Genomic DNA, 19,234 nt, shown 5'->3' with positions numbered 1-19,234 from the left:
TTGTGCATTTCACTTACGTGGGTCCTGGAGAATGAAACTGGGATCCTTTGGCTTTGCAGGCAAGTGCCTTAACCACTAAGCCATTTCTCCAGTCCAGAGCTTAAATTCTCAATCAGAGAGAGAGAACAAGAAAAAGAAAGAAAGGAAATGATAAACTAGGAAAGAATGAGTTAAATCTTTCCTACTTCCATGAACATAGACCACTAAAAATCTCTTAGATGTGATAAACACTGAGCAAAGTAGCAGGATAAAAACCAACATACAAAAACCAGAAGCTTTTCTATACACCAATAATGAACATACTGAGAAATAAAGCAGCTAAACAATTCTATTCACAATAGCCTCTAAAAATAATAAAACATATAAGAATAAAGCTAATCAACAAGGTGAAATACCTCTACAATGAATATTTTAAAGCAACAACAAAAACCAACTGCTCCTGATTTGGCTAACTGATCCCCTCAGTGGTATGGTACCCATAGCTGGAGCTGGGAAACAAGTCAGAACCATATCCAAACATAAGCCCACTCTCCAATATCAAGCTACCATCAATCATGGGTTACAAGAGGGTCTACACCTATTAAACACTCTATTAAAAAAGTAAGGGTTATCTCATTTGTCCTGGTGCTAACTTACTCTCCATTGGAGAATCTGCTTCTCTTTTTCAGATAGATGTAGATCCTAAGGTGAGAGCCACCCCATCATACCTCAAAAGGGCCCTGACTGAAACTAAGAAAAATTGGCAAAACAAGCAAGGGTGCTGTTTTCCTGATGAACCAGATACCAGCACAAGGGGGAAGGAGAGGAGACCAACACAGAGAAAAACCAACTCCTACCAAACCAGAGAGCCAGAGCCTCAGAGGCCCCCAACACCTCATCACTAAAGCAGAGCAAAAATGTACCCAACATGGCTCAGGGAAATATTGCGGAAGACAGGGTGGAAAGAATGTCAGAGCCACATGTTGGGTCATGATATGCAGAGACATTTATCTTACCCATAACTGTGGGCTAACTCCATAATGCAGACCCATATACCTCAACAAGGAGCAGCCAATTGGGAGGGGTAGGTCACAGATGAGCCTAATACTGGTACCAAACTGACTGTCTTTGCTGAATACAAAACTAATTAATAAAAAACATATTTAAAAAATTAAAAAAAGAAATCAAACAAAAAAGGGCATGAGAGGGCTGTAGGGATGGTTTAGCTGTTAAGGGATTTGCCTGCAAAGCCAAAGGACCCAGGTTTGATTCCCCAGGACCCATGTTAGCCAGATGTATAAGTGGGTGCATGCATCCAGAGTTTGTTTGCAGTAGCTGAAGGCCCTGCTGTGCCCATTCTCTCTCTCTTTTCCTCTTTCTCTGTCATCTGGAGTTTGTTTGTAGTGACTGGAGGCCCTGACATGCCTGTTTTCTCTCTCTGCCTCTCTCTTTCTCAATAAATAAAAATAAAATATTTTTAAAAAGAAATCAAACAACATCAAATTCCTGGAGGATGATGGCATGAGGGGGGTGCTTATACACTATTTATAGGAATGTAAGTTATATTAGCCACTGTGAAACCCAATATGAACTTTCCTCCCAAAACTAAAAGGGAACTATTTTATGATTCATCTCTTTCACTCTTCTGTTCATACACAAAGGAATCAAGTCCATATAGCACAGTGATGCCTACACACACCACAATAGCCAAGCTATTGAATCAGCCTTGGTACTCATCAATAAATGGATAAAGAAAATGTGCTTCATAAAAAATAGTATCCATGTATTCATACATGCACATAATTGTTATTCAGCTATAAAGAAAAATAAAATTACATCATTTGTTGGAAAATTGATACAATCAGAGATATGTTAAACAAAATAAAACATATATGCATATATATATATATATATATATATATATATATATATATATATATGGCTATGTGTTTGTATTTATACACACAATTGTTATCAGCTATAAAGAACAATGAAGCTGGATATAGTGATACAAGCCTTTAATCTCAGCACTCAGGAGGCAGAGGTAAGAGGATCATTGTGAATTTGAGGCCATTCTGAGGTTGCATAGTGAATTTCAGATAAGCCTGGGCTAGAACAAGATCCTACTTCAAAAAAAAAGGAAAGAAAGAAAAAAGGAATGAAAGAAAGAAAGAAAGAAAGAAAGAAAGAAAGAAAGAAAGAAAGAAAGAAAGGAAGGAAGGAAGGAAGGAAGGAAGGAAGGAAGGAAGGAAGGAAAGAAAGAAAGAAGGAAAGAAGGAAGGAAGGAGAATGAAATGAAATGGCATCATTATTGGAAAATAGATGCAACTAGAAATTATGATAAATTAAATAAGCCAGACTTGATAAACATAATGTTTTCTTTCTTATATGGAATCTACATTTTAAAAAAGAAAGAAAAGGAATGGAGAGATTGCTTAGTGGTTAAGGCATCTGCCTGCAAAGCCAAAGGATCTCGGTTCTATTCTCCAGGACTCACATAAGCCAGGTGCACAAGGGGGTGGATACATCTGGAATTCATGTGCAGTGGATGGAAGCCCTGGCTAGCCCATTCTCTCCTCTCCTTCTCTCTCTTTGCCTCTTTCTCTCTCTCAAATAAATAAATATATTTAAAACGAAAGAAAGGAATATTGGGAAAGAGAAAGAGAGGTGAACAGAAGAGGAATGACAAAAGAGAGTACTGGGTGGTGACTATGATGAAAGTCCATGATACGTATACAGAAAAATGTCATAAGAAAATTAATTTTAGTGGCTGGGGAATTGGCCCAGTGGTTAAAGGCGCTTGCTTGCATAGTCTTCTGGCCCTGGGTTCAATTCTCCAGCACCTATGTCAAGACAGATGTAAACTTGCACCAGGAAGAGACACCGCATATACACATACACACACACACACACACACACATGCATGAGCACAAATGTACATGCACACTTAAATTGACACATCTGCTCATACACATGTACCTGCACACACACTCACACATACACACAACATTAGCATTTACTACCTATAAAAAATAGATTTAAAAAAGTTTGTTTGTGCATGTGTGTGTGTGTGTGTGTGTGCGTGTGTGCACGCACATGTGTGTGTCTGAGTATGCACAGGTGTGTGAATGTAGAGGCCAGAGATTGATGCTGGGTATCTTTTTCAATCACTGCATTTTTTAAAAGAATTTTATTTATTATTTATTTATTTATCTACTTGCAAGTAGACAGACAGACAGAGTGAGAAAAAGTAGGCATGCCCGGGGCCTAGGGCCCCTGCAAATGACCTTCAGACACGTGCACCACTTTGTGCATCTGGCTTTTGATCTCAGGCCTTCAGGCTTTGCCAGCAAGCTCCTTTAACAGCTGAGCCATCACTTCAGTCCAATCACTATCTTCTTTATTTTACTGAAGCAGCTTTTCTCTTTGAGCCTAGTGCTAGCTGTGACTCAGCTACTCTAGCTAGCCAGATCACCCCTGGGATTCTGTCTCCAACTTCTACATGCTGGATGGCTGCTATACCTACCCTGTATTTATGTAGGTGCTTGGTATGAGAATTGTGTTCCTCGTTGCTTACACAGCTAGCACATTACTTAGTGAGCCAAATCCCCAGCCCTCAATTTTAAACCAACCGTAAGTTGAACAGTAAGTGTATTTCAAGCCACCCTCTTAGTCTAGTCAAAACCACTAGCTGACATAATGACTCTTGATTATAAAACCAACACCTGGAAGACAGAGGTGTGAGGGTCTTGGAGTTCAGGCCCAATATGAGCTACATAGTGAGTCTTCCCAAAACCAAGGGTTTGGGAAGTTCCGTGGCAGAGTGCTTTCTTAGCATGCAAAAAGCCTTGAGTTGGACTTTGAACTTTACAAAAAAAAATTAACAAATGAACAAAGAGAGTCAATACAAAATGCTGCCTTCAATGCTGGCCTTCCTTTTCTTGCTTTTTTAATTGCCTTTTTTGTCCCATTGTCAGCCTTTGCAGTTTGAAGTCAGAGGTTTGGGTAAGAAATCTACCTGGACATGTTGAAAGTCTAGTAAGAGACTGAGTATTATTAACTTACTGAAAGTCCAGAAATACTGATGGGTTGTACTTGATCATTCAAAGTGTCAAAGCATATTAGTTGAGAACTTAATGTATTTGGCACTCTCTTAGATACTAAGAGGTTAAAATTTATTTATAAAAGGCTGTTATATAACATGATGCAGAGCTGGCTTTGGAGCCCTTTCCACTTTCTGTGAGAGGAAATAAGGAATCTTTGAACTCCTAATGCCTTATTAAAGTTCTATCTTATTAGTCTAAACTCAGAAGGCTTGGTAGCTTTGGTGGCCCATCTTTAATGCCAGACTTGATAGGTAGAGGTGAAGGGACCCCCAAGTCCCCAAGATGAACTAGCAAGCTAGTTGAATCTGTAAGTACACCAGGGAAAAATTTTGAATTTCAATTTGTAAGCAACTTTGAATTCTCATGAGGAGAATACTTAAATCAGAAAATGATAGTGATTGTATACTAAATGATAAAGAAAATCCAGCGGGGCAAAAGAATGAAAGATTTTAAAAGAAACAGAGACAAGGAGAGCTGTGGTGGGTGTGGGGAACACGTCAACAAGGAACCTAACATGTTTCTGAACTATGATCCTGAGGTTAGGAAACCCTTTTGGGTGGGGCAAAAACCTTGGGTGCAGATGTTTGTCTCTTTCCTTCAAACACAAATGTTTGTGTATTTGTATAGGAACACAACTCGGTAATGCACATAGCGTGTCATAATCAAATGGAATTTTATTCAACCACAAGAAAGAAATCCTATCATTCGCAGCAACAGGAGTGAGTAGTAGATGCAATTTTCTTTTCTTTTCCTTTTTTTTTTTTTTTTTTTTTTTTTTTTTTTTGGTTTTTCGAGGTAGGGTCTCACTCTGGCTCAGGCTGAACTGGAATTCACTATGGTGTCTCGGTGGCCTCGAACTCACAGCAATCCTCCTACCTCTGCCTCCCTAGTGCTGGGATTAAAGGCGTGTGCCACCACAGCCGGCTGCAATTTTCAATTAAGGTGATCTGTAAACTTAACTGAGTAGAAAGAATCCGAGTTCCAGTCATGCCCTGCTTACATGGCAGCTGAGCCTGGAAGCAGAACTCCTTGATATCTTAGAATTCTTTATAGACTTCAGCTCATACCTAGTGTGGGAATTCTGAAACCCAGAGCGGTGGGGCTCGGGAGCCTGGAGGCGCCTACGTTCGCAGATACGCTTTAAAGTTCCAACTCTGCCAGTCCCCAGGTGTCCCACGGAAAGGCTGGTTGAGCTCTGGTTTGCGACGCCTATGCGGTTGCAGCTGGCTACATTCGCAAGGTCAGGTTCTAGAGAGAACTCCAAGACTCAGATCGAAACCCGGCTCCCGGAGCTGGAAACCCCGCCCCCACGAGTAACCATAGGAACGGCTGACACGCCGAGACTGGGGAATTCCCGGTTCCGCCCCCTCCCTGACAGATATTGTTTGCCATCCTCTGTCCACATGGGCGCATCGCCTCACGATTGGCCGGTGCCTCCCGGCTGTACGTTGCGCCGACCAATCAACGGCCTGTGCACGTGCACTCTGGTGTCTCCCGATTGGCCAAGACCGCTTGATCACGCACTGCCGCCCTGCTCCGCTCCCTGCGTGGGGCCGCCAATGAGATGACTCAGTGGCCATTTGCGACCAACCGACAGGAAGCGGGTGTCACGGCGGGCCTATGGGCGCGCGCCGGGGGCGGGCCGTCCCGGCCCCTTTCCAGTCCCTGTTAGGTTTGTTAAAGAGACAGGGCCCCCGGTACGCGGGTGCTTTGCCCAGCTCGGCACTGCGGCCACCGTGGCCCTCGGCGATCGGCCGGCGCCCGTGACAGCGGCGCCGTGGTGCTGGCCACCCGGGCTCCTGGCCGCCGCGGGCCTCGGTGGCGGGGCCGGGTCGCCAGGCGGTGGCGGGATGGGCGGAGAGGCGGGGTCGGCGACGGCCGTGCATCCCGGGGGCCGCATCAAGAGCCTGGGTCTCCTGTTCGAGGATGAGCGCAAGGGCTGCTACTCCAGCGGCGAGACGGTGGCTGGACACGTGCTGCTGGAGGCGGCCGAGCCGGTGGCCCTGCGCGCGCTGCGTCTGGAGGCCCAGGGCCGTGCCACCGCCGCCTGGGGCCCGAGCGCTGGCGCCAGGGTCTCGGCCAGCGGCGCGGCCGCGGCTGCCACCTCCGAGGTGGAGTACTTGAACGTACGCTTGAGCCTGCGTGAACCCCCGGCCGGTGAGCGTGGATGACCGCCTGGGCTGTCCCTGCCCGGGCCATAGAGTTCCTGGTGCGGGGGAGCGGGGGGGGGGGGATGGGGAACCTAGAATAGGATGCCCACCTGGCAGGTGGAGCTCCAGAAAGACAGGCTTCTTGGAAGTGGGATCATCCTAGGGTCTCAGGTGAGTGGTAGGTCACCAAGCCTGAGTTCCCCCTGCCTCCCAGCAAAGGTGAGACCAGACCTTGCTTGGCGGTGCACAGTAGCACCTGGCGCCTTGACCCTGGCCGACCAGAGTCAGAACACCATCATGGAGCCGCAAGAACCTAGAAGGGAGTGGGCCGTTGCCATGGGAACCGATGATTAGCCTGTCAGGGAACTAGATCATTTCTGGAATGGAAGAAGAGAGTGGGGAAGCAGCATCTGTGAGGTTCCATTATGTGGTGCCTGTAGTTTCCTGGGTTTGGCTGCTTCTCCATCCTAGACACAAGACACTCCTCTTTGGTTCATGATGAATTAGCAGAAACTTGGTCTTGGGAAGAGGGAAGTAGTTCTTGGGTAGTTGAAAGGAAGGGTTTTCTAGTATGGACATCATACTAGGTAGGTTTCCCTCTTCTGAGTCTCTGGGCATCTAAGTTCTGCCTCTACCTTATATGAATGACTGTATTGTTTCCTGTGTCTTATTCCTGCCTCTCCCCTTACCAAAGGGTTTTAGAGACAATGGCATCAGGGTATTTCTAAGTGACCTTTGTCTGTTCACTCTTGCGAAGTCCAGTAAATACTGTAGGCTTTTCTGGAAGTGTCCTTGTGCAGACCTACTACAGGGTGGTGTATTAATACTCAGTACAGGAATAGATGCTCTTTCATCGTGAAAATGCCTAGAACAGTGAGTCTTAGGAGAAACTGAAACTTTGGCTACCTGCCTTTTCAGCTTGTGCCTGTGGACGTAATTTGAGAAGTAAAACATACCAATAAACTTAACCCTTACAGTATCTTACAAATAGAATGAAGTATTGTACTACTGTGGAGAAGTAGGTTGCCACAGTTAAGTTCTCAAAAGATGTATATAAACGTTATTCCAAAGAGGGAGTGAAGAAATGATAGTTGACACCAAAGCTACTTCTAGATTAAAAGGTGTGGTAGATTTCGGTTCTCAGAGTGGTTTCCAAGACAGTCCTTTCCCCTCCCCCCAACGGTAATGGCCAACAGGGATTTTCAAGATGGCTGACTGCAGAGAAGGCCATGGAAGAGAGAAATAACTTGGGTTTTGTCCAAGGCTTTAGACTTGGAGCCTATAATTACTGATTAAATACACTCAGAAATTTAAAAAAAAAAAAGCATCAAGCCTTGGATTAGAAATAAACAATGCTTTGGTAAAATCTGAGCTAACAAACCATTTTTGTTTTATTTTTGTTTTTTTTTTGATATAGGGTCTCATTCTAGCCCAGGCTGACCTGGAATTCCCCTATGTAGTTTCAGGCTGGCCTTGAATTCACCATGGTCTTCCTACCTCTGCCTACAGAGTGCTGGTTTTAAAGGCATGCACCACCACACCCAGCTTCACAAGGCCGAGTGTGTGTGTATGTGTGTGTGTGTTATGCATGCATGTATGTTGATATGTATGTGTGTGTGGATGCACAGGTGTGGGTTCAGGTGGAGACTAGAATACAACCTCAGGTGTCAATCTCAAAGCACCTTCCACCTTCTTTGAGACAGGATCTCATTAGTCTGGAACTCACCAGTTAGCCTAGCCTGGCTTTTCTTTGCCTCTCCAGCACTGAAATTATAGGTGCACACCACCTTGCCTGGTATTTACATGGAAACTAGTGGTCAAACTTAGGGCTTCATGCTTCTAAGGCAAGCACTGTATGGACTGAGTTCTCTCTCCAATTCCCAGATTTGTTTATCATTCTAATGGAATGGAATGTCTAAATCTAAACAATCTGAAAATCTTCAGCTTATTTTAGAATGTTTCATGACAGGTGTTAGAAACAGTTATAGTTTACCTAACTTCAAAGTCATTTTTAGTTAAAGGGAAAGAAAATCATTCTAAAAACCCATAGCCCGAAAGACTTGATGTAGTCACAGATTCTCAAGGTATTTCATTCTGCAAACTGGCTGCTTTTCAAATACCTGAAGAGATTTTTTTTAAAGCTTAGGCTTCTGGGGAAATATAGTGCTGGAACCCTTTTATTAAATCTCCCCAGATAATTCTTTGACATTATTAATCTTACAGAACTTCTTGGCTGCCATTGTGACTGAACTGCTTCATAATGGGGAATTGTGATGGGCAAGGAAACAGAAACAGAGAGTAGGTCTCAGTTCTTAGGCACCCACCCATGGTGTGACCATAGATGAGTCCCTCACTTTTCAAACCCCGTCTCTAGATCCTAGGGCTCATGAAAATCTTTGATTCTTAGCTTTGGCTATATACCATTAGGAATGAAATGGCTGCCAATGACATTGTGGTCCTCAGTGTCCAAGACAGAAGTGATAAGCCATGAAAACAGAAGCAGAAAGGAGCCCATGGTTCAGCTTGTGAATCCTTTTAATTGCCAACAATAAAAGTTTAAAAGCAAAAATAAAGATTTTACTGAAAATACTAAACTGTTTATCAGTTTCTAAGTTTTGTTTATCTTTTTTTTTAAGACAGATGGAAATCTCATTTGAATTGACATCCTTTCTGTGTTGATATCTTTTCTCTATGAAAGGGGATCTGCATCTCTCATCTACTTTCAGTAACCTAGGCAACTCCTCCTACCCATCTATCATGCTTCCTCGTGCTCCTCCTTTACCCTGCACCCCTCTCCATTCCATTCCCCAGTTCACCAGGTTTGGGCCCACCCTAATTCACATGTGGGTTCCAGAACACTATAGTTACTAATTGGGTATAAGAAATTAGTCTCCTTTCTTCCAACCAGTCTGTTTGAGGATTGAGGGTAACCATCGTTATATCACTAGTGCCTGGTATTTGAGTCATATAAGTATTAGACTCAGGTAAAATCTCCATTTTTTAACCACTTTTAAGTGTTTTACTGTTCTCTGTTATGACAAATCAGAACTTCTATCCCAGCCCCACTGCCCTCATCTCCTCAATGTTGAGCAGGGGAAAGAGAGGTTTCCCTGGTAGGACAGCTGCAGAGGAGCACTGGGCCACTCCAGAGCAACCCACACTTCTGGGACTCGCCATAGCTCCAGCATTGAATCTGTCCTCATGCCACTGTGGCTGGTGATTGTGCACTTTGTCTTCAGGTCACGTGCGTGTAATGCATCTCTATACAAACTGTAAATGTAATACAGTACTGAATATAGATTAGAAGACTAGTGACTCAATAATGTGTTCCTGTTTTCTAGAAATGCAAGATTAAAATACTGACTGAATTGTTAAAGGTCATAAATCTTAAGTTAAAAAAAAATAAACCATACCTCATTAGTGACTGAAGGAAGCAAACATCTTCATTTTATTGATAGAGACCAGACAAATGTCAGACCAAGTTCTCTGTGCTATTCTTTTGTCATTGTATTTATGCCACCCCCAGTGTAGTCTTAATTTAGCTACTGGGGATCAAACTCAGGTCTTCATGCTTGCAAGACAAGCACATTTACCAACTGAGGTATCTTCCCAGCCCCCACAGTGCAGTCTCAATCTGAGTAGGAAAGGGAAGTTTGTATCATAGGAGAGCCACTAACCCTCACAGAAGCCAGACAGTGTTTTGGATTTGAATGAAGCAGTCCCATTTATCAGTGGACATGGTCACAGTGGTGCCCCTGGTCTTACAAACTCCATCCCCACCCTGTGTTTTTGGCTTTCCCGCATTTAGTGACAAGCCTTAAGTCAAATGGGGCTGGTAACCCAGAGCATAGCTAGTGGTCATGGCTATGTTTGATAAGTCCTTAGTTACCTGCTGCGCATGTTCAGCTCAGGAGAGAAAGGGTAAAGCCTTGACTCCTGTCTCACAGCTTGCCTTAATGATGAGGCTGCCTCATTGATGCCAGTATGAACAATACTCCTGACTTTTGCACTTCCTCTCCTTCTTTGTCCAAAGAATTCAGGGTAGGATCTTTATGGTATTCCCAAAATAAAACTATCATAAATTAGTTTTAGATACAGTTTAATATTAATATCCATATTAGTATAAAATGTGCATGCATATACCTACATTTACATGTGTGTATGTAAGTGGACTGTACATATGTACCAGAGTTCTTGGCTCTAGCACATCATAATCTAAATCATGAAACTCTTCATTTAATGCTGACTGTAGTTAAAATAAAATTTAATGTCTCTTATAGGTGAAGGCATCATTTTATTGCAGCCTGGAAAACATGAATTTCCATTTCGCTTTCAACTTCCATCTGAGTAAGTGAATTGATCATTTTGTAATTTTCTTTCCCTGCATTGCACTCATCAGTTATATGGTGACTCTGAAGTCTCAGTGCTTATCCTGGATAAACCCTCCCTAGACTCCTGTGCTTACTATTTTTTATTTTATTTTAACATCAACCTACATTTTTTTTTTTTTTGATGAAGGATCTCCCTCTAGTCCAGGCTGGCCTGGAATTCACTATGTTGTGTGAGGGTGGCCTTGAACTCATAGCAGTCCTCTTACCTCTTCTTCCCAAGTACTAGGATTAACGGAGTGCACCACCACCTGGCTAAACCTACATTTTTGAAGCATACTTTTTCTGCCTTTGTAGAAGTTAAAATAAGCTCATATATTAATGTCTTTGGGTTGTTTCAGACCTCTGGTAACATCATTTACTGGGAAATATGGCAGTATTAAGTACTGTGTGAGGGCAGTTTTGGAACGACCCCAGGTACCAGATCAGAGTGTGAGACGGGAACTCCAGGTAGTTAGTCATGTGGATGTCAACACACCAGCATTACTGGTAAGTTTCTTCTCCCTCTCTTCCTCCTTCCTTTCATTTCTCCTTTCCTTTGATAATAGCATTTGTGTTTAGTCAGGTGAGTAATGGTCTATACTGTCACTTTCTGATGGTTTCAAAAACATAATCCTGTAACCCATCCGCATTCACTATAAAGATAGAACTCTACGTTTGACAGATTACAAATTGTGTGTGCTAATACTATTGATTATGTCCCCGCTGTTAAGGGCTGCTTTTGCCAAAAAGTTACACAGGCTCGAAATGCATTAATAAGGCTTAATGACAATAATGCACACACAGAGAGGAGTTACTTTTACTAGAGCGGCCACATTCACAGGACTGTGGTATTCTAAACTCTGCAGTAATAGCAGGTTGAGGAACAGTAATTATGGGAAAGTATTAATCATGCCCAGCCTGTTATTGAAGCTTGGGCCATTATGCTATGTATCCTTCCATTTTGCATGTCATTTTCTAACATTAAGTAAGTGCATGCAGCTGCCGCCGAGATCCTTTCACTTATCATTTCCTTATGACAGATTTGGCCACATTAAAGCATTGAACTTCTAATAACCACCAAAGATACTGTAGACTGATAAGAAAGATCAGGCTATAAGTAACAACAGAATGGGCAAGATGGGAGCTAATGAGCTAGATTCTTTTATCTAAACCCATATTATCAAAATAATATAAAATTATACCTTATACTGTCATGATAGCTACTAGGGACGAATAGTCCTTCATTTAAATATGAATGAATGATTTTTTTAACTTCCTAGAAAATACTGAGATAATTTAAACTTCTCATCATGATACTGATATGACAAAGATGTATTTTTAGTTTGGGATGTTTCTTTGTCATATTTTCAAAGACAAGGAAAAAGCCAACAGTTAAAAGTTGTTTAATTTCTTATTATCACATGAAAAAGAGTTAGAATTAATGTCCACCTTTGGATAAAAGATAACAAATATTCCATACTTGCATGGTTTCTTGTTGCCCAAGTCATAAAATAACTAGCACCCAGCTGACCCAGCTTAGAATTGTGACTTTAACATTACCTTAAAATGCTTTCTGAAAATTGATTGATATGAAGTGTCTTATATTTTTTTAAACCATAAAGAATTTTGAAGTTAAATGAATAAAAACATTAAAGGGATAAGATTATATAGAAAGCTGTTATGTACAGTTTATAAGCCAAGCACATTGAGTCTCATGTAAGCATTTTCTCACTGTGAAGAACAGTTTCCCAGTGGGATATAGTATGTTGGGTCAAGTGTGTTTTAGAACCTTTCAGTTCTGTTGACATTGAGTATGTTGTTGCCTGTTCCATAAAGTCCTAAACCATTTCAAGAACATTTGAAACTTCTGATAGTATATTTTGAAGTAAGAAAAGAGGCTGTTTGTTTATTCCACATAGCGGGACAGTGTACCATTTCTTATTGTTGATTTGTGTATCACTTCTCCTTGCCAAACTTTACACTGCCATGTTTGTTGGTATTAATCATCATTGATTTTTCAAGGAATGGTAAATTATTTCCTAGAAATGCAGTAACTCCCATATAAAATAGCATGATGTTATGCTAGTTTGAAAATGAAAATTCACCCTAGCCTTCCAAAGTAGCGACTACTCTGTATTTTTTTTGCCTGATGTGTCACACAAGAATCAAAGAGGTAGATATTACTTTACCATTATTTTAAGTCCTATGATTTCTCTTGTGTAGTTTAATTAAGATTGTTTTATTTGAACTTTTCTAGACCCCTGTACTGAAAACTCAAGAGAAAATGGTTGGCTGTTGGTTTTTCACTTCGGGTCCAGTCTCACTGAGTGCCAAAATTGAAAGAAAGGGCTACTGCAATGGTAAGTACCATGTTTGAAAGTCCTCATGAAGGATTGTTAGATGGCATTAGCTAGGTTACAATATCTTTACAGTATGTGTTATAATGTATGAAGTACATTAAATTTTAAACATGAACAATGAAGTTGCATTTTAAAGTAAATACTTAATATTTTCATGTTCTTAAATGGATGAAAGTTTCTAATGAGACTCCTGGTGTTTCTGATTTCAGTCACATTACTTTAGTAACAAAGAGTAATGCCTAAAGAATGGGAAAATGCCAGCCTCTCATTTTCATGTTGCAAAAGAATGTTCAGCTGTGTTGCTCAGAAGGGAACTTTTGTATGGAAATATTGTTGGCATTCACATCCCACGTTGGTTTGCCATACACAAACATAGAACACAAACCTTAAACTTAGTGATAGTAGAGTTGTCATTTGTGAATGGTTCAATTCCTGTACTGGATTGGGCTCTCACCCTGGGGTTTGGCTTGTTGGAAATTAAAGTGACAGGGAATATTATGGTATAGATTTATGTTATAAAACTTGCCTGCTTGATCCATTGTTTTCTTTGTGCATCAGTATTATTATTTATACATTATTTAATTCCTTAAAAACAAAGGCTTTCTTCTCCCGTTAGTTAGATTTTTCACTTGATAGTGACTGGTAAGATTTAAGTAAGATTGTTTTATTTGACTGAGTCATGTATTTATATGTCATACTTTAATTTATATATATGTGTGTGTGTGTGTGTGCGTGTGTGTATACATACATACATGCATATATGATTATATTATATCTAATAATATATATTGTATATATCTTAAGAATTATTCATGTATTCTTTTATATTGGAAACATGAATAATGAAGTAAAAAGAAAACAATACCTACCATATTCTGTACTGAATTCCATTTTACTCTCTCAGACTTATACTACAAGCTTCCCATCAGGGAGTCTTGATATGTTGGAGTAGAGTGGGACCATGTCAGCTCTCATTGTTTGTAGCCCCATTCCACATCTATGGAAACTTCTGAATCTATCCTGCATCTGTTTTCTTTTTTAGGAGAGGCTATCCCCATCTATGCAGAAATAGAGAATTGTTCTTCTCGTCTGATTGTTCCCAAGGCAGCTATATTCCAAACCCAGACATACCTGGCTAGTGGGAAAACGAAGACAGTCCGTCATATGGTAGCCAACGTGCGAGGAAACCACATTGCTTCTGGAAGCACAGACACATGGAATGGGAAGACACTAAAAATTCCACCTGTTTCTCCATCCATCCTGGACTGCTGCATTATCAGAGTGGACTATTCCTTAGCTGTAAGCAGCATTCCCTGAGAGTCAGAACAACATACCAAGATGAGCCATGCTCCTGCAGATATCACCCCTAAGTTAATGCCTAATAAAATGTCACTTGATATCAGCATTGTTTCACTGGTAGAATATATGAAGATTGGCCTCTGCTTTAAAATATCCTCCCCCCAGGGAATTCAATAATAGTCTTACAGGGTCTCTGAGGCTTTGAGGAGTGTTTGTTCCATTGAAGACTTGAGTTAGAATTATTTTAAGTCATGCTAACTTACAGTGAAGAATGTGAAGACCACAGTTCCCTGTCTCAGGGTTTCCACTGGATTCTGTGAAGTCTATATCTATCAAGTTTATTCTTCATTTTGCTTTGTCAGGACAATTTACATTCATGATAGGGGGTAGGGTGCTAGGTCACAAAGGCATTGTGTCCTTAAAAAAGAAGTTAACCCAGCTATTTCCTGTGAGTCTTAACCTGTATCTGTGCCTTTCTCTTCTGTTTTTGACATATTAGGTATATATACACATTCCTGGTGCTAAAAAGTTGATGCTGGAGCTGCCATTAGTGATTGGTACAATCCCATATAATGGCTTTGGCAGCAGAAACTGCAATGTCACTAGTCAGTTCAGCATGGACATGAGCTGGTTGGCCCTGACCCTGCCAGAACAACCTGAAGGTAAAATGCGTTGACGTCTTTAACAACCAGGTTTTACATAGAAACTGTGTTAATGCCTACAATTACTACCACTGCATGAGTTACCATCTTATTGTAGGAACAATGAGGAAAGAAGGGTTTATTTTGATGCATAGTTTGGGTTTGAGGGGACAGTTCATCATGGCATTGAAAGCATGGCATCAAAAGCAGGTGTAGCTGTGGTAGCAGGAACTCGAGTTAGCTAGTCACATTGTATCTGCAGTTTGGAAGTAGGGGCAGGAGAATGCTGATGCTCAGCTCATTTCCATCCTTTTCCTTATTCTGGAACCCTAGCCAGTGGGATGGGTGCTCTACATTCAGCGTGGGTTTTCCCTCCTCATTTAAAGGACTCTAGAAATACCAGTATAGTCTCCTTGGTGATTTCACACACAATCATTTCAACAGTGAAGATTAAGCATCATAGCTACTATCCTTATTTCTCTTATTTAAAAAGTCATACAACTTTCCTGGAAAGAACCTTGAAAGTTGACTTTATCTATCTACATCTCTTGGTTCTAGAGATAGCTTAGTTGTTAAAGTGCTTCCCTGCAAAGCAAAAGAAATCAGGTTCCATTCCCCACTACCCACATAAAGCCAGATGCACAAGGTGGCACACATGAATGGAATTTGTTTGCAGTGACTAGAGGCCCTGGTACACCCATTTTCTCTCTTTCTCTCTCTTGCTTGATATCTGCTCTCTCTTATAAATAAATAAATATTTTTGATAATGCATACCTCCTCAGGCCAATTTTACAATAATCTAACAATAAAGCTAGTGAAAATGGAAGTACAGAATGCCACATATTTTCAGTAGCCACATATTGATGATTTTTGTTTTCTTAGACTATTAATGTATGCATCACAACTGAAGAGAATATAGTTAATCTCAGCATAGTATAATGAAAGAAGAATCATTTTTGTTGCAATGGGAACAAAAAACTTGTTGATTAGAAGAAAATTACATTCTTTTAATCTTCAGTTAGTCTTGCTTTTGTAAGAGTTCAGAACATGCACATTAATTTTTGTATGGATTTCTTATCTCAAACTCCATTTCTGTTTCAGCACCACCAAATTACGCAGATGTGGTATCTGAGGAGGAATTTTCTAGACACATTCCTCCTTACCCTCATCCCCCTGACTGTGAGAGTGAAGCGTGCTACCCTATGTTTGCCTGCATGCAAGAATTCCGGTTTCAGCCTCCACCTCTTTATTCAGAGGTAAACAAAATGGAAGAAAATTAAACTTATTATGCCTTCTGCAAATAACCATTTGCTCTCCTTCATTAATGTGTCTGCTGCTGGCTCATAATTAGTAGAGGATATGTAGAAACTTGTTTTCATGGTGTTGATAGATTATCACGGAGCCATTTAGCACATTTCCCAGTATTTTTCTTGCATGGCATGCATATGTAGTACTGTGGCTTGCCTTTAAGACATTTATGTGTCCTAAAAACTTAACAGACCACAGAGGACTTAATAAAAGGCTCGGAGCAACTTGGTTTATAGTCATGATGTAATTAGAAGTAAATGGTGTTGAACAGTGTTAAAGAATACTACAGCCATAACCTGTCTTTCTCTTTTTTCTTTTCAGGTTGATCCACATCCTGGTGATGTAGAAGAAACACAGCCTGTTTCCTTCATTTTCTGAACGCATCTCAGAAATCACCTCCTTATCAAATCAGAATGTTGATTATTCCCACATGCCTTTTTGGAGGAAGGAGCAGAGAATATAAATGAACTGCAAGACTAAAGATGAGAAATTAAAGAATACAAGTACTCTAGTGGGCCTACAGGATGGTTGCACAAATTTATAGGATAGTCACATGTCCCCTTAAAAAACCTGAGATGAAGATGTGAAAGATAGCAGAATGTACTTGAAGTGCTGAAGGTTGTGGAGTAAGTAAAGGAACGCTTGTGCTGTTGAAGAGAAAGGAATCGTAGTGTGTGGAGATGTTATGTGAGCATGCCTTTGCAAGGGTTTCCACACTGGTAAACAAGTGACCTGAACTGAGGTCTATGTGTGCTTATTGGGAAAAGACTTGATTGAGGGAACAAGATGGCATTGAAGTGAATGTTAATAAGAAAGTGGCCTACTCTAAATATAAGTGAGACCCTTACGTTTCAGGGTCTTCGTGATTTTTTACCATGTTATTGTATGAAGGACCAAAGTCCTTGAAAGTGTGCTTTCTTGACATCTTGTGCAGTCCTAACAGAGTGATAGTTTTCACTCTTACTAGGAGGCTGAAATATACCTTAGAAATTGACTACACGGTATTGGGAAACCTAGAAGGAGTTCTTTAAAATGGTACCACAAGATAAAAAAAAAGAATTTTCACATGAAAATGTTTTGTTGAAAGCTATACTTTTTACCACCTTTAAGTACTTTTACAGGACATATGTTTGATTTTCTTCATATCTTATTCACCTAGGCACATTAGAATAAGAAAGGTTGGGGTTGGAATTACACTTTTAGCCTTGCTACCTACACACAAAGCATTTTCTTAACCTACCTCTACTGGAGTTACTGGACCAGTTTCCAAAAGTACAGGCTTGATAGACCTTTGGAGTTTGTGCTGTTTACAGTAGTAGACTTCTCATACCTGTCACTAACTTGGAAACTCAGCTAAGGGAAAATTCTGTGAGCTTATCATGAAATATGATTATCTAAGAATACTATAAAACTAAATTAAAATTGAAAGATGATAGGAATACCATTTCTTTACCAAAACCTAACTTAATTCCATCAGGAGGCTTAAGTGGATGGATGACAGTCACTGTGTTACTTTTTTATTCCAATTATTTAGTAATTCCATTTAAGCTGTGATTTTTTTTATTGTTTTGGTGCAATACTTTGTTGTCATTGAACCTCAGGATATTTTGACCAACAGGATTGTGCAGCTGCTGGGAGTTTTCAGTGGTGTTTTCACTGTCCCCTCCCCACATGTTCATGGTCACACAATCACTTCCTTTGCCTCCAGTCTGCTGGTTCTTTGAGCTGAGAATATTTCTGAGGTGAGGTGGAAGGGAGATTGGGATTCCAACGAAAGAGATTTGGACCAGCTGAATCCTAAGGGTTTGATCTAGAAACCCTGGTGCTTCCCAAGCAGAATGCTGTCCTTCATTCAGCAGAATGACAACTTTATCTTTCAATCAGTAAGTTCACTTAGATAGAGGAAAATTCTTCCATGGTTAATTTTATATTTAAAAATTAGCAGGGCATTTGATAAGGGATTTTTTACAAACATTAGACAAATATATGCTTATACCCCTTTGAGCATACCTTTCTCTCCTGTGATGGTGTAAGCATCAAATGTGTGTTTCCTCATAAACCACTGTTTAAACTCATGTCAGATGATTTTTGCCAGTAATTGTGTTACAGGAATTGTTATAGAACTTTCCTTACTTTCTGTTTTAGAGGGTTGTTTTTTTTTTTAATTTTGCTTTGTGTTGGATGTGTATAACAAGTATTTGTGTTTAAATGCTGTGGAAAGAGATTCTGGTTTTACTTTAGAAAAGATGACCTGTTATTTATTGACTTCCAGGCTGTAGTTTATGTGCTATGTCAAGACATAGACCATCTCTACAAAACACAAAGAGAAAGAAACCATTAGTATGGACAGAGAGAAAGGTGAACTACTTGACCTGTCTCCTATAGAAAAGCCATCACAGTAGGATCAATTAGAGAAATCATGAAATTCCTCTGCAGAAGTGAGAGCTAGCTGCAGCATTTCAGAGACTAGCACAGAGTTGTGACTTGATATGGGGTCTGTCTGACTTCATGTAAATAATGATGATAACATTTTATGAATGTAGAAAACAACATTGCTAAAGAGAAAACCTGCAGATAAAGATAAAATATAGCTGCTATTACTGCCTGTTTATTTCCCTCTTGTCTTATTTAATTTAGGCAAAAAAATGTGGCCTTAGAATTTTTGTTTTATGCAAAAAAAAGCAATTAAAAGTGTGCAATTTTTTTACACACAAAAATCCTTCTTGAGCAAAACTTTACTTTTTGTGTTTTTGTTTTGCACAATAAGAAACTCAGTAGGCAAAGTTATGTTTTGGATAAGTTAACTGAAAGGTTTTTTTTTAATTTTTATTAAAAATGTAATAATTTAGCCAACAGGAAAAAATAAAGATTGTATTTTGTACTCTTGTTTGAACCCCATGGGTTCCTTTTCTTAATAAAATGATTATACTAATGTCATGAGTGGTTAGTTTTGTTCTTATGTTTGCTTCCAAGACTAACTTAATGTACTGTACATTAAAGGAAAAATCAGCACCAGAAAAC

The 19,234-nt window shown here is 40.2% G+C and overlaps 1 protein-coding gene across 1 annotated transcript; it reads left to right on the top strand.

Annotated features, from left to right (window-relative positions):
* The first annotated feature begins 5,914 nt into the window (after positions 1-5,914).
* Arrdc4 (arrestin domain containing 4) lies at positions 5,915-19,017 on the top strand. Its single transcript, XM_004658078.3, has 8 exons — positions 5,915-6,242; positions 10,516-10,582; positions 10,965-11,112; positions 12,863-12,965; positions 14,008-14,264; positions 14,764-14,926; positions 16,007-16,161; positions 16,535-19,017. Exons 1-8 carry the CDS (start codon positions 5,936-5,938, stop codon positions 16,589-16,591), a joined length of 1,257 nt encoding a protein of 418 aa, XP_004658135.1. The 5' UTR covers positions 5,915-5,935; the 3' UTR covers positions 16,592-19,017.
* Positions 19,018-19,234: the final 217 nt, after the last annotated feature.

Source organism: Jaculus jaculus, chromosome 3 (assembly GCF_020740685.1).
Source record: "Jaculus jaculus isolate mJacJac1 chromosome 3, mJacJac1.mat.Y.cur, whole genome shotgun sequence".
Classification (NCBI taxonomy): domain Eukaryota; kingdom Metazoa; phylum Chordata; class Mammalia; order Rodentia; family Dipodidae; genus Jaculus; species Jaculus jaculus.
This window is presented reverse-complemented; position numbering and strand designations above follow the sequence as displayed.

Bases quoted from the DNA above. Each gene is read 5' to 3' on its own strand.
- Arrdc4 (XM_004658078.3), top strand. From the start codon at position 5,936: ATGGGCGGAGAGGCGGGGTCGGCGACGGCCGTGCATCCCGGGGGCCGC. The intron at 10,583-10,964 runs GTAAGTGAATTG...GGGTTGTTTCAG, and splicing joins CGCTTTCAACTTCCATCTGA to ACCTCTGGTAACATCATTTA. The intron at 16,162-16,534 runs GTAAACAAAATG...TTTTCTTTTCAG, and splicing joins CTCCACCTCTTTATTCAGAG to GTTGATCCACATCCTGGTGA.